General features: G+C 33.3%; 1 protein-coding gene across 1 annotated transcript; it reads left to right on the top strand.

Annotated features, from left to right (window-relative positions):
• Window positions 1–1,167: 1,167 nt before the first annotated feature.
• LOC143227997 (protein mab-21-like 2) lies at window positions 1,168–2,894 on the top strand. The gene has a single exon (XM_076459347.1). It carries the CDS (start codon window positions 1,173–1,175, stop codon window positions 2,274–2,276), a length of 1,104 nt encoding a protein of 367 aa, XP_076315462.1. The 5' UTR covers window positions 1,168–1,172; the 3' UTR covers window positions 2,277–2,894.
• Window positions 2,895–14,029: the final 11,135 nt, after the last annotated feature.

Below are 14,029 nucleotides of genomic sequence, written 5' to 3'. Positions count from 1 at the left end.
TTGAAAAATGACAATTATTAGAAACCAGTTCTAAATAAGAAAATAATGATAGCTTTAATCTTTTGTTGTGTTATGATAAACATGTTACGTGTGTTTTATAGTGTTATGTTTAACATGCTATATGTGTTTTATAGTGTTATGTGTGGTTTATAGTATTATGATAAACATGATACATGTGTTTTATAGTGTTATGTTTAACATGCTATATGTGTTTTATAGTGTTATGTGTGGTTTATAGTATTATGATAAACATGTTATGTGTGTTTAATAGTGTTATGATAAACATGTTACGTGTGTTTTATAGTGTTATGTGTGGTTTATAGTATTATGATAAACATGTTATGTGTGTTTAATAGTGTTATGATAAACATGTTACGTGTGTTTTATAGAGTTACGATAAACGTGTTATACATGCTTTATGATAAAGATGTTACGTTTGTTTTAGTGTTATGATAAAGATGTTATGTATGTTTTATAGCGTTATGATAAGCATGTTATGTGTGTTTTAGTGTTATAATAAACTGTGATAAACTGCTAGTGTCATGCTAAGCCTAATGTCACACGTTTTCCTCCCCTTTTTATCAGTTGTCATAGATGGCACTACCTGGCTATAAAACTGATCAGCTGAAACTCGTATATCCATCTGGTTTGTTTATATTTTTCGACAAACTAATAGACTCTCTTTATTTCATTAACACAAGGATTTTCCAAAACCAAACTATTTTAAATTCATTAAAACAATGATTTTCCCATCATTTAATAAAAATGCTTTGCTGTACACACAATATAAGAACCATTTTACTTCTCGTGCTATGGAAGTAAGACCCCACCCACCAGAGGCGGGTTATATTGTATATGCCTCATTTATAACAACTTAAAATGGATCTAACACTTTTCTCCAGACGCCTCGTTCGTTCCTTCATCCAATGACAGAGATCGTAGCTTCACGTTTTCCGTCCTTCTCGAGTTACAGACGTTGATAGTTAAAGAAACTTATAGCAACTCCTTCTACTGTTGTCTAGAATCTTACACTCTGGATTGGTCACAAACAATAGGGGCGGAGCTTGCTAGCAATTCATTAGAGAGTGGCGTCATCTGGTGATGATAATTTGAGGCGAGCTTAATTTACCACAGATAGACGCCTCTCCTCTAGTTTAGTAAGTAGTGTTTTAATGGAAATGTTGGTGCCGTCGGATATGATAGCCGCGCAATCGAGGCTGTTCTACCAACTGAATAAGTTTTATGGAGACAGGGTCCAAGCTCGGAAAACAGCCATTGCCAAGACGGTCAGCGACGTCTTTAAGGTGGTTCAAGATGTCCTGAGGGAGGTGGAGGTACAGGAACCCAGGTTTATCTCCTCGCTTAACGAACGTAACGGCAGGTTCGACGGCTTGGAGGTGCTCTCGCCGACCGAGTTCGAGGTGATTCTTTACCTCAACCAAATGGGGGTGTTCAACTTCGTAGACGACGGATCTTTGCCTGGATGCGCCGTCTTGAAGCTCAGTGACGGCCGGAAGCGTTCCATGTCGCTCTGGGTTGAATTCATCACGGCATCGGGTTATCTGTCGGCGCGCAAGATTCGTAGCCGTTTCCAGACACTCGTGGCTCAAGCGTGCGACAAGAGTAGCTACAGAGACGTGGTCAAGGTGGTGGCCGATACCACCGAGGTCAGGCTGAGGATCCGCGAGCGATACGTTGTTCAGATCACGCCCTCGTTCCGCTGCAGCGGACTCTGGCCGCGATCGGCTGCCCACTGGCCAATCACTCACAATCCTTGGCCAAATCCCAACCTGGTAGCCGAAGTGAAAGCGGGGGGTTTCGATCTTTTGTCCAAAAACTGTGTCTCACTACAGGGGAAACAGTCTTCAGTGGAAAGAGACGCGTGGGTGTTGAACTTCCGGGAAGCAGAGGACAGCCTGTTAGTGGGGGGCTGTCGGAAGAAGTGCCTCAGTATCTTAAAAACGATGAGGGACCGACACCTGGATCTGCCGGGCAACCCCGTCACGAGCTACCATCTCAAGACCCTGCTACTGTACGAGTGTGAGAAACACCCCAGGGAGATAGAGTGGGACGACGCCTGTCTGGGTGACCGGCTTAACGGTATTCTGTTACAGATGACCTCGTGTCTGCAATGTCGCCGCTGTCCACACTACTTTCTTCCCCAGCTGGACCTTTTTAAAGGGAAATCTACCAGTTCCCTCGAGAACGCAGCCAAACAGTGCTGGCGCCTGACGCGTGAGCTGTTGACCAGCCAACGTTCATTAGAGAAACTGTGATGTTTCTTAAATCTAATGAAAAGATGAAGTTATCTCTGAAGTCATAAGAAGTTAGGAAGTAATAGCAACCCATCGTGTGCATGTTCTGCGTTTTATAACTAAATAAACGACAACAGATCCACGTAAGTTGTTCTGCTAATAAACTGTTTGCATGTAATAGAAAACAGAAGGTACCGAAATTTGTCCTAAGTGTACCACTCAACTCTGACAGCAGTTGTTACTAAACGGTGGAAAAACAACAGCTAGTGAAACACACATAATCATATAATGCATATTATAATATAAAACACAAGTTGTCTAACCTTCCACTAGGATACTGTAGGTGAACACACACTTGTTCCAAGTATGACCTTAATGTCATATACTTCCGAAATTTCAGAAAAAGGTTACATGACCTGTAAGACCTGTGTATGATTTACTTTCACCGTGTAACAGGTTGGATTACCTGTAAGACCTGTGTATGATTTACTTTCACCGTGTAACAGGTTGGATTACCTGTAAGACCTGTGTATGATTTACTTTCACCGTGTAACAGGTTGGATTACCTGTAAGACCTGTGTATGATTTACTTTCACCGTGTAACAGGTTGGATTACCTGTAAGACCTGTGTATGATTTACTTTCACCGTGTAACAAGTTGGATTACCTGTAAGACCTGTGTATGATTTACTTTCACCGTGTAACAAGTTGGATTAACTGTAAGACCTGTGTATAATTTACTTTCACTGTGTAACAGGTTGGATTACCTGTAAGACCTGTGTATGATTTACTTTCACCGTGTAACAGGTTGGATTACCTGTAAGACCTGTGTATGATTTACTTTCACCGTGTAACAGGTTGGATTACCTGTAAGACCTGTGTATGATTTACTTTCACCGTGTAACAGGTTGGATTACCTGTAAAACCTGTGTATAATTTACTTTCACTGTGTAACAGGTTGGATTACCTGTAAGACCTGTGTATGATTTACTTTCACCGTGTAACAGGTTGGATTACCTGTAAGACCTGTGTATGATTTACTTTCACCGTGTAACAGGTTGGATTACCTGTAAGACCTGTGTATGATTTACTTTCACCGTGTAACAAGTTGGATTAACTGTAAGACCTGTGTATGATTTACTTTCACCGTGTAACAGGTTGGATTACCTGTAAGACCTGTGTATGATTTACTTTCACCGTGTAACAGGTTGGATTACCTGTAAGACCTGTGTATGATTTACTTTCACCGTATAACAAGTTGGATTACCTGTAAGACCTGTGTATGATTTACTTTCACTGTGTAACAGTTTGGATTACCTGTAAGACCTGTGTATAACATGATTCACAATATTGCTCAATATATTTATTTAATTTTTTTCGTGTCACATAACAGTGAACACAAGTCTCATCTCAGGTTGGTTTGTTATTGTACAGTAAACACTAACTATCTGTGTTTCAAATGTCTGTTTCTTCTGTACTTATATCTGCAAATAATGCCCTACGAGAAAACGTATGATCAAAATTAATATCAGTTACTGTAACCATGATGAACTTTAATATCAGTTACTGTAACTGTGTTCAACTTTAATATCAGTTACTGTAACTGTGATCAAATTTAATATCAGTTACTGTTACTGTGATCAACTTTAATATTAGTTACTGTAACAGTGATCAGCTTTAATATCAGTGACTGTTACTGTGATCAACTTTAATATCAGTTACTGTGATCAACTTTAATATCAGTTACTGTCACTGTGATCAGCTTTAATATCAGTTACTGTTACTGTGATCAACTTTAATATTAGTTACTGTAACTGTGATCAGCTTTATTATCAGTTACTGTTACTGTGATCAACTTTAATATTAGTTACTGTAACTGTGATCAGCTTTAATATCAGTTACTGTTACTGTGATCAACATTAATATTAGTTACTGTAACTGTGATCAGCTTTAATATCAGTTACTGTGATCAACTTTAATATTAGTTACTGTTACTGTGATCAGCTTTAATATCAGTTACTGTTACTGTGATCAGCTTTAATATCAGTTACTGTTACTGTGATCAACTTTAATATCAGTTACTGTCACTGTGATCAACTTTATTATTAGTGCTGTAACTGTGATCAACTTTAATATCAGTTACTGTTACTGTGATCAGCTTTAATATCAGTTCCTGTTACTGTGATCAACTTTAATATCAATTACTGTTACTGTGATCAGCTATAATATCAGTTACTGAAACTGTGATCAGCTTTAATATTAGTTACTGTTACTGTGATCAGCTTTAATATTAGTTACTGTTACTGTGATCAACTTTAATACCACTTACTGTAACTTTGATCAACTTTAATATCAGTTACTGTAACCATGATCAAATTTAATATCAGGAACTATAACTGTGGTTGACATTAGTATAAGTTATAAAACTGTGTTACAATTTTCATACAAAGTCGGAAAAAGATAATGATATCATTTACATTCTGAACATTTTGTCTATCATTACATGGCTCTAACTTTAGTAACTTTCGAAAGGCCCTTTTGAAAAGATTAAATAACTTTCCTGACTCACAGCTGTGTAAACCGACATATTCATACGTCAGGTTGCCTGTTGGTTGTCCAGTTAAACCGGTACATATGTGATACTCTAGGATCTCTCCCTTAAATAAACACGAGGGTTGTTTATTTTGTAGCAACTGGTTTAACATGCACATGGATCAGCGTGTTTATGTTGTTGTTGTTTTACTGTGTATCAACTGGTTTAATATACACATGGATCAGCATGTTTATGTTGTTGTTGTTTTAATGTGTATCAACTGGTTTAATATACACATGGATCAGCATGTTTATGTTGTTGTTGTTTTAATGTGTATCAACTAGTTTAACATACACATGGATCAGCATGTTTATGTTGTTTTTGTTTTACTGTGTATCAACTGGTTTAACATACACATGGATCAGTGTGTTTATGTTGTTTTTGTTTTATTGTGTATCAACTGGTTTAACATACACATGGATCAGTGTGTTTATGTTGTTGTTGTTTTACTGTATATCAACTGTTTTAACATACACATGGATCAGCATGTTTATGTTCTTGTTGTTTTACTGTATATCAACTGGTTTAACATACACATGGATCAGCATGTTTATGTTCTTGTTGTTTTATTGTGTATCAACTGGTTTAACATACACATGGATCAGTGTGTTTATGTTGTTTTTGTTTTACTGTATATCAACTGGTTTAACATACACATGAATCAGCATGTTTATGTTGTTGTTGTTTTACTGTATATCAACTGGTTTAACATACACATGAATCAGCATGTTTATGTTCTTGTTGTTTTACTGTGTATCAACTGGTTTAACATACACATGAATCAGCATGTTTATGTTCTTGTTGTTTTATTGTGTATCAACTGGTTTAACATACACATGGATCAGTGTGTTTATGTTGTTTTTGTTTTATTGTGTATCAACTGGTTTAACATACACATGGATCAGTGTGTTTATGTTGTTGTTGTTTTACTGTATATCAACTGGTTTAACATACACATGGATCAGAATGTTTATGTTCTTGTTGTTTTACTGTATATCAACTGGTTTAAAATACACATGAATCAGTGTGTTTATGTTGTTTTTGTTTTACTGTATATCAACTGGTTTAACATACACATGGATCAGCATGTTTATGTTCTTGTTGTTTTATTGTGTATCAACTGGTTTAACATACACATGGATCAGTGTGTTTATGTTGTTTTTTTGTTTTATTGTGTATCAACTGTTTTAACATACACATGGATCAGTGTGTTTATGTTGTTTTTGTTTTATTGTGTATCAACTGGTTTAACATACACATGGATCAGTGTGTTTATGTTGTTGTTGTTTTACTGTGTATCAACTGGTTTAACATACACATGGATCAGTGTGTTTATGTTGTTTTTTTGTTTTATTGTGTATCAACTAGTTTAACATACACATGGATCAGTGTGTTTATGTTGTTTTTGTTTTATTGTGTATCAACTGGTTTAACATACACATGGATCAGTGTGTTTATGTTGTTGTTGTTTTACTGTGTATCAACTGGTTTAACATACACATGGATCAGTGTGTTTATGTTGTTTTGTTTTTTATTGTGTATCAACTGGTTTAACATACACATGGATCAGTGTGTTTATGTTGTTTTGTTTTATTGTGTATCAACTAGTTTAACATACACATGGATCAGTGTGTTTATGTTGTTTTTGTTTTATTGTGTATCAACTAGTTTAACATACACATGGATCAGTGTGTTTATGTTGTTTTTGTTTTATTGTGTATCAACTGGTTTAACATACACATGGATCAGTGTGTTTATGTTGTTTTTGTTTTATTGTGTATCAACTGGTTTAACATACACATGGATCAGTGTGTTTATGTTGTTGTTTTACTGTGTATCAACTAGTTTAACATACACATGGATCAGGGTGTTTATGTTGTTTTTGTTTTATTGTGTATCAACTGGTTTAACATACACGTGGATCAGTGTGTTTATGTTGTTTTTGTTTTATTGTGTATCAACTGGTTTAACATACACATGGATCAGTGTGTTTATGTTGTTGTTGTTTTACTGTGTATCAACTGGTTTAACATACACATGGATCAGTGTGTTTATGTTGTTTTTGTTTTATTGTGTATCAACTGGTTTAACATACACATGGATCAGTGTGTTTATGTTGTTTTTGTTTTATTGTGTATCAACTGGTTTAACATACACGTGGATCAGTGTGTTTATGTTGTTTTTGTTTTATTGTGTATCAACTAGTTTAACATACACATGGATCAGTGTGTTTATGTTGTTTTTGTTTTACTGTGTATCAACTGGTTTAACATACACATGGATCAGTGTGTTTATGTTGTTTTTGTTTTATTGTGTATCAACTGGTTTAACATACACGTGGATCAGTGTGTTTATGTTGTTTTTGTTTTATTGTGTATCAACTGGTTTAACATACACATGGATCAGTGTGTTTATGTTGTTTTTGTTTTATTTTGTAGCAACTGGTTTAACATGCACAAGGATCAGCGTGTTTATGTTGTTGTTGTTTTACTGTGTATCAACTGGTTTAATATACACATGGATCAGCATGTTTATGTTGTTGTTGTTTTAATGTGTATCAACTGGTTTAATATACACATGGATCAGCATGTTTATGTTGTTGTTGTTTTAATGTGTATCAACTAGTTTAACATACACATGGATCAGCATGTTTATGTTGTTGTTGTTTTAATGTGTATCAACTAGTTTAACATACACATGGATCAGCATGTTTATGTTGTTTTTGTTTTACTGTGTATCAACTGGTTTAACATACACATGGATCAGTGTGTTTATGTTGTTTTTGTTTTATTGTGTATCAACTGGTTTAACATACACATGGATCAGTGTGTTTATGTTGTTGTTGTTTTACTGTATATCAACTGTTTTAACATACACATGGATCAGCATGTTTATGTTCTTGTTGTTTTACTGTATATCAACTGGTTTAACATACACATGGATCAGCATGTTTATGTTCTTGTTGTTTTATTGTGTATCAACTGGTTTAACATACACATGGATCAGTGTGTTTATGTTGTTTTTGTTTTACTGTATATCAACTGGTTTAACATACACATGGATCAGCATGTTTATGTTGTTGTTGTTTTACTGTATATCAACTGGTTTAACATACACACGGATCAGCATGTTTATGTTGTTGTTGTTTTATTGTGTATCAACTGGTTTAACATACACATGGATCAGTGTGTTTATGTTGTTTTTGTTTTATTGTGTATCAACTGGTTTAACATACACATGGATCAGTGTGTTTATGTTGTTTTTGTTTTATTGTGTATCAACTGGTTTAACATACACATGGATCAGTGTGTTTATGTTGTTGTTGTTTTACTGTATATCAACTGGTTTAACATACACATGAATCAGCATGTTTATGTTCTTGTTGTTTTACTGTGTATCAACTGGTTTAACATACACATGAATCAGCATGTTTATGTTCTTGTTGTTTTATTGTGTATCAACTGGTTTAACATACACATGGATCAGTGTGTTTATGTTGTTTTTGTTTTATTGTGTATCAACTGGTTTAACATACACATGGATCAGTGTGTTTATGTTGTTGTTGTTTTACTGTATATCAACTGGTTTAACATACACATGGATCAGAATGTTTATGTTCTTGTTGTTTTACTGTATATCAACTGGTTTAAAATACACATGAATCAGTGTGTTTATGTTGTTTTTGTTTTACTGTATATCAACTGGTTTAACATACACATGGATCAGCATGTTTATGTTCTTGTTGTTTTATTGTGTATCAACTGGTTTAACATACACATGGATCAGTGTGTTTATGTTGTTTTTGTTTTATTGTGTATCAACTGTTTTAACATACACATGGATCAGTGTGTTTATGTTGTTTTTGTTTTATTGTGTATCAACTGGTTTAACATACACATGGATCAGTGTGTTTATGTTGTTGTTGTTTTACTGTGTATCAACTGGTTTAACATACACATGGATCAGTGTGTTTATGTTGTTTTGTTTTATTGTGTATCAACTGGTTTAACATACACATGGATCAGTGTGTTTATGTTGTTGTTGTTTTATTGTGTATCAACTGGTTTAACATACACATGGATCAGTGTGTTTATGTTGTTGTTGTTTTACTGTGTATCAACTGGTTTAACATACACATGGATCAGTGTGTTTATGTTGTTTTTGTTTTATTGTGTATCAACTGGTTTAACATACACATGGATCAGTGTGTTTATGTTGTTTTTGTTTTATTGTGTATCAACTAGTTTAACATACACATGGATCAGTGTGTTTATGTTGTTTTTGTTTTATTGTGTATCAACTAGTTTAACATACACATGGATCAGTGTGTTTATGTTGTTTTGTTTTATTGTGTATCAACTGGTTTAACATACACATGGATCAGTGTGTTTATGTTGTTTTTGTTTTATTGTGTATCAACTAGTTTAACATACACATGGATCAGTGTGTTTATGTTGTTGTTTTACTGTGTATCAACTAGTTTAACATACACATGGATCAGGGTGTTTATGTTGTTTTTGTTTTATTGTGTATCAACTGGTTTAACATACACGTGGATCAGTGTGTTTATGTTGTTTTGTTTTATTGTGTATCAACTGGTTTAACATACACATGGATCAGTGTGTTTATGTTGTTTTTGTTTTACTGTGTATCAACTGGTTTAACATACACATGGATCAGTGTGTTTATGTTGTTTTTGTTTTATTGTGTATCAACTGGTTTAACATACACATGGATCAGTGTGTTTATGTTGTTTTGTTTTATTGTGTATCAACTGGTTTAACATACACGTGGATCAGTGTGTTTATGTTGTTTTTTTGTTTTACTGTGTATCAACTGGTTTAACATACACATGGATCAGCATGTTTATGTTGTTTTTGTTTTACTGTGTATCAACTGGTTTAACATACACATGGATCAGTGTGTTTATGTTGTTTTTGTTTTACTGTGTATCAACTGGTTTAACATACACATGGATCAGTGTGTTTATGTTGTTTTTGTTTTACTGTATATCAACTGGTTTAACATACACATGGATCAGTGTGTTTATGTTGTTTTTTTGTTTTACTGTGTATCAACTGGTTTAACATACACATGGATCAGTGTGTTTATGTTGTTTTGTTTTACTGTATATCAACTGGTTTAACATACACATGAATCTTTGTGTTTATGTTGTTTTGTTTTACTGTGTATCAACTGTTTTAACATACACATGGATCAGTGTGTTTATGTTGTTTTTTTGTTTTACTGTATATCAACTGGTTTAACATACACATGAATCTTTGTGTTTATGTTGTTTTTGTTTTACTGTGTATCAACTGGTTTAACATACACATGGATCAGCATGTTTATGTTGTTTTTGTTTTACTGTGTATCAACTGGTTTAACATACACATGGATCAGTGTGTTTATGTTGTTTTTGTTTTACTGTGTATCAACTGGTTTAACATACACATGGATCAGTGTGTTTATGTTGTTTTTTGTTTTACTGTATATCAACTGGTTTAACATACACATGGATCAGTGTGTTTATGTTGTTTTTGTTTTACTGTGTATCAACTGGTTTAACATACACATGGATCAGTGTGTTTATGTTGTTTTTTGTTTTACTGTATATCAACTGGTTTAACATACACATGAATCTTTGTGTTTATGTTGTTTTTGTTTTACTGTGTATCAACTGTTTTAACATACACATGGATCAGTGTGTTTATGTTGTTTTTGTTTTACTGTATATCAACTGGTTTAACATACACATGGATCAGTGTGTTTATGTTGTTTTGTTTTACTGTGTATCAACTGGTTTAACATACACATGGATCAGTGTGTTTATGTTGTTTTTGTTTTACTGTATATCAACTGGTTTAACATACACATGGATCAGTGTGTTTATGTTGTTTTTTGTTTTACTGTGTATCAACTGGTTTAAGATACACGTGGATCAGTGTGTTTATGTTGTTTTGTTTTATTGTGTATCAACTGGTTTAACATACACATGGATCAGTGTGTTTATGTTGTTTTTGTTTTACTGTGTATCAACTGGTTTAACATACAGATGGATCAGTGTGTTTATGTTCTTGTTGTTTTACTGTGTATCAACTGGTTTAACATACAGATGGATCAGTGTGTTTATGTTGTTTTGTTTTATTGTGTATCAACTGGTTTAACATACACATGGATCAGTGTGTTTATGTTGTTTTGTGTTTTACTGTGTATCAACTGGTTTAACATACAGATGGATCAGTGTGTTTATGTTCTTGTTGTTTTACTGTGTATCAACTGGTTTAACATACAGATGGATCAGTGTGTTTATGTTCTTGTTGTTTTTCTGTGTATCAACTAGTTTAACATACACATGGATCAGTGTGTTTATGTTGTTTTGTTTTACTGTGTATCAACTGGTTTAACATACACATGGATCAGTGTGTTTATGTTCTTGTTGTTTTACTGTATATCAACTGGTTTAACATACACATGGATCAGTGTGTTTATGTTGTTTTTTGTTTTACTGTGTATCAACTGGTTTAACATACATACATGGATCAGTGTGTTTATGTTCTTGTTGTTTTACTGTGTATCAACTGGTTTAACATACACATGGATCAGTGTGTTTATGTTGTTTTTGTTTTACTGTGTATCAACTGGTTTAACATACACATGGATCAGTGTGTTTATGTTGTTTTTGTTTTACTGTATATCAACTGGTTTAACATACACATGGATCAGTGTGTTTATGTTGTTGTTGTTTTACTGTATATCAACTGGTTTAACATACACATGGATCAGTGTGTTTATGTTGTTTTTGTTTTACTGCATATCAACTGGTTTAACATACACATGGATCAGTGTGTTTATGTTGTTGTTGTTTTACTGTGTATCAACTGGTTTAACATACACATGGATCAGTGTGTTTATGTTGTTTTTGTTTTATTGTGTATCAACTGGTTTAACATACACATGGATCAGTGTGTTTATGTTGTTTTTGTTTTACTGTATATCAACTGGTTTAACATACAGATGGATCAGTGTGTTTATGTTCTTGTTGTTTTACTGTGTATCAACTGGTTTAACATACAGATGGATCAGTGTGTTTATGTTCTTGTTGTTTTTCTGTGTATCAACTAGTTTAACATACACATGGATCAGTGTGTTTATGTTGTTTTTGTTTTACTGTGTATCAACTGGTTTAACATACACATGGATCAGTGTGTTTATGTTCTTGTTGTTTTACTGTATATCAACTGGTTTAACATACACATGAATCAGCATGTTTATGTTCTTGTTGTTTTACTGTGTATCAACTGGTTTAACATACACATGAATCAGCATGTTTATGTTCTTGTTGTTTTATTGTGTATCAACTGGTTTAACATACACATGGATCAGTGTGTTTATGTTGTTTTTTGTTTTATTGTGTATCAACTGGTTTAACATACACATGGATCAGTGTGTTTATGTTGTTGTTGTTTTACTGTATATCAACTGGTTTAACATACACATGGATCAGAATGTTTATGTTCTTGTTGTTTTACTGTATATCAACTGGTTTAAAATACACATGAATCAGTGTGTTTATGTTGTTTTTGTTTTACTGTATATCAACTGGTTTAACATACACATGGATCAGCATGTTTATGTTCTTGTTGTTTTATTGTGTATCAACTGGTTTAACATACACATGGATCAGTGTGTTTATGTTGTTTTGTTTTTTATTGTGTATCAACTGTTTTAACATACACATGGATCAGTGTGTTTATGTTGTTTTTGTTTTATTGTGTATCAACTGGTTTAACATACACATGGATCAGTGTGTTTATGTTGTTGTTGTTTTACTGTGTATCAACTGGTTTAACATACACATGGATCAGTGTGTTTATGTTGTTTTTGTTTTATTGTGTATCAACTGGTTTAACATACACATGGATCAGTGTGTTTATGTTGTTGTTGTTTTATTGTGTATCAACTGGTTTAACATACACATGGATCAGTGTGTTTATGTTGTTGTTGTTTTACTGTGTATCAACTGGTTTAACATACACATGGATCAGTGTGTTTATGTTGTTTTTGTTTTATTGTGTATCAACTGGTTTAACATACACATGGATCAGTGTGTTTATGTTGTTTTTTTGTTGTTTTATTGTGTATCAACTAGTTTAACATACACATGGATCAGTGTGTTTATGTTGTTTTTGTTTTATTGTGTATCAACTAGTTTAACATACACATGGATCAGTGTGTTTATGTTGTTTTTGTTTTATTGTGTATCAACTGGTTTAACATACACATGGATCAGTGTGTTTATGTTGTTTTTGTTTTATTGTGTATCAACTAGTTTAACATACACATGGATCAGTGTGTTTATGTTGTTGTTTTACTGTGTATCAACTAGTTTAACATACACATGGATCAGGGTGTTTATGTTGTTTTTGTTTTATTGTGTATCAACTGGTTTAACATACACGTGGATCAGTGTGTTTATGTTGTTTTTGTTTTATTGTGTATCAACTGGTTTAACATACACATGGATCAGTGTGTTTATGTTGTTTTTGTTTTACTGTGTATCAACTGGTTTAACATACACATGGATCAGTGTGTTTATGTTGTTTTTGTTTTATTGTGTATCAACTGGTTTAACATACACATGGATCAGTGTGTTTATGTTGTTTTTGTTTTATTGTGTATCAACTGGTTTAACATACACGTGGATCAGTGTGTTTATGTTGTTTTTGTTTTACTGTGTATCAACTGGTTTAACATACACATGGATCAGCATGTTTATGTTGTTTTTGTTTTACTGTGTATCAACTGGTTTAACATACACATGGATCAGTGTGTTTATGTTGTTTTTGTTTTACTGTGTATCAACTGGTTTAACATACACATGGATCAGTGTGTTTATGTTGTTTTGTTTTACTGTATATCAACTGGTTTAACATACACATGGATCAGTGTGTTTATGTTGTTTTTGTTTTACTGTGTATCAACTGGTTTAACATACACATGGATCAGTGTGTTTATGTTGTTTTTGTTTTACTGTATATCAACTGGTTTAACATACACATGAATCTTTGTGTTTATGTTGTTTTTGTTTTACTGTGTATCAACTGTTTTAACATACACATGGATCAGTGTGTTTATGTTGTTTTTGTTTTACTGTATATCAACTGGTTTAACATACACAT

The sequence above is a fragment of the Tachypleus tridentatus genome, chromosome 10, assembly GCF_004210375.1.
Source record: "Tachypleus tridentatus isolate NWPU-2018 chromosome 10, ASM421037v1, whole genome shotgun sequence".
Lineage (NCBI taxonomy): Eukaryota > Metazoa > Arthropoda > Merostomata > Xiphosura > Limulidae > Tachypleus > Tachypleus tridentatus.
This window is presented reverse-complemented; position numbering and strand designations above follow the sequence as displayed.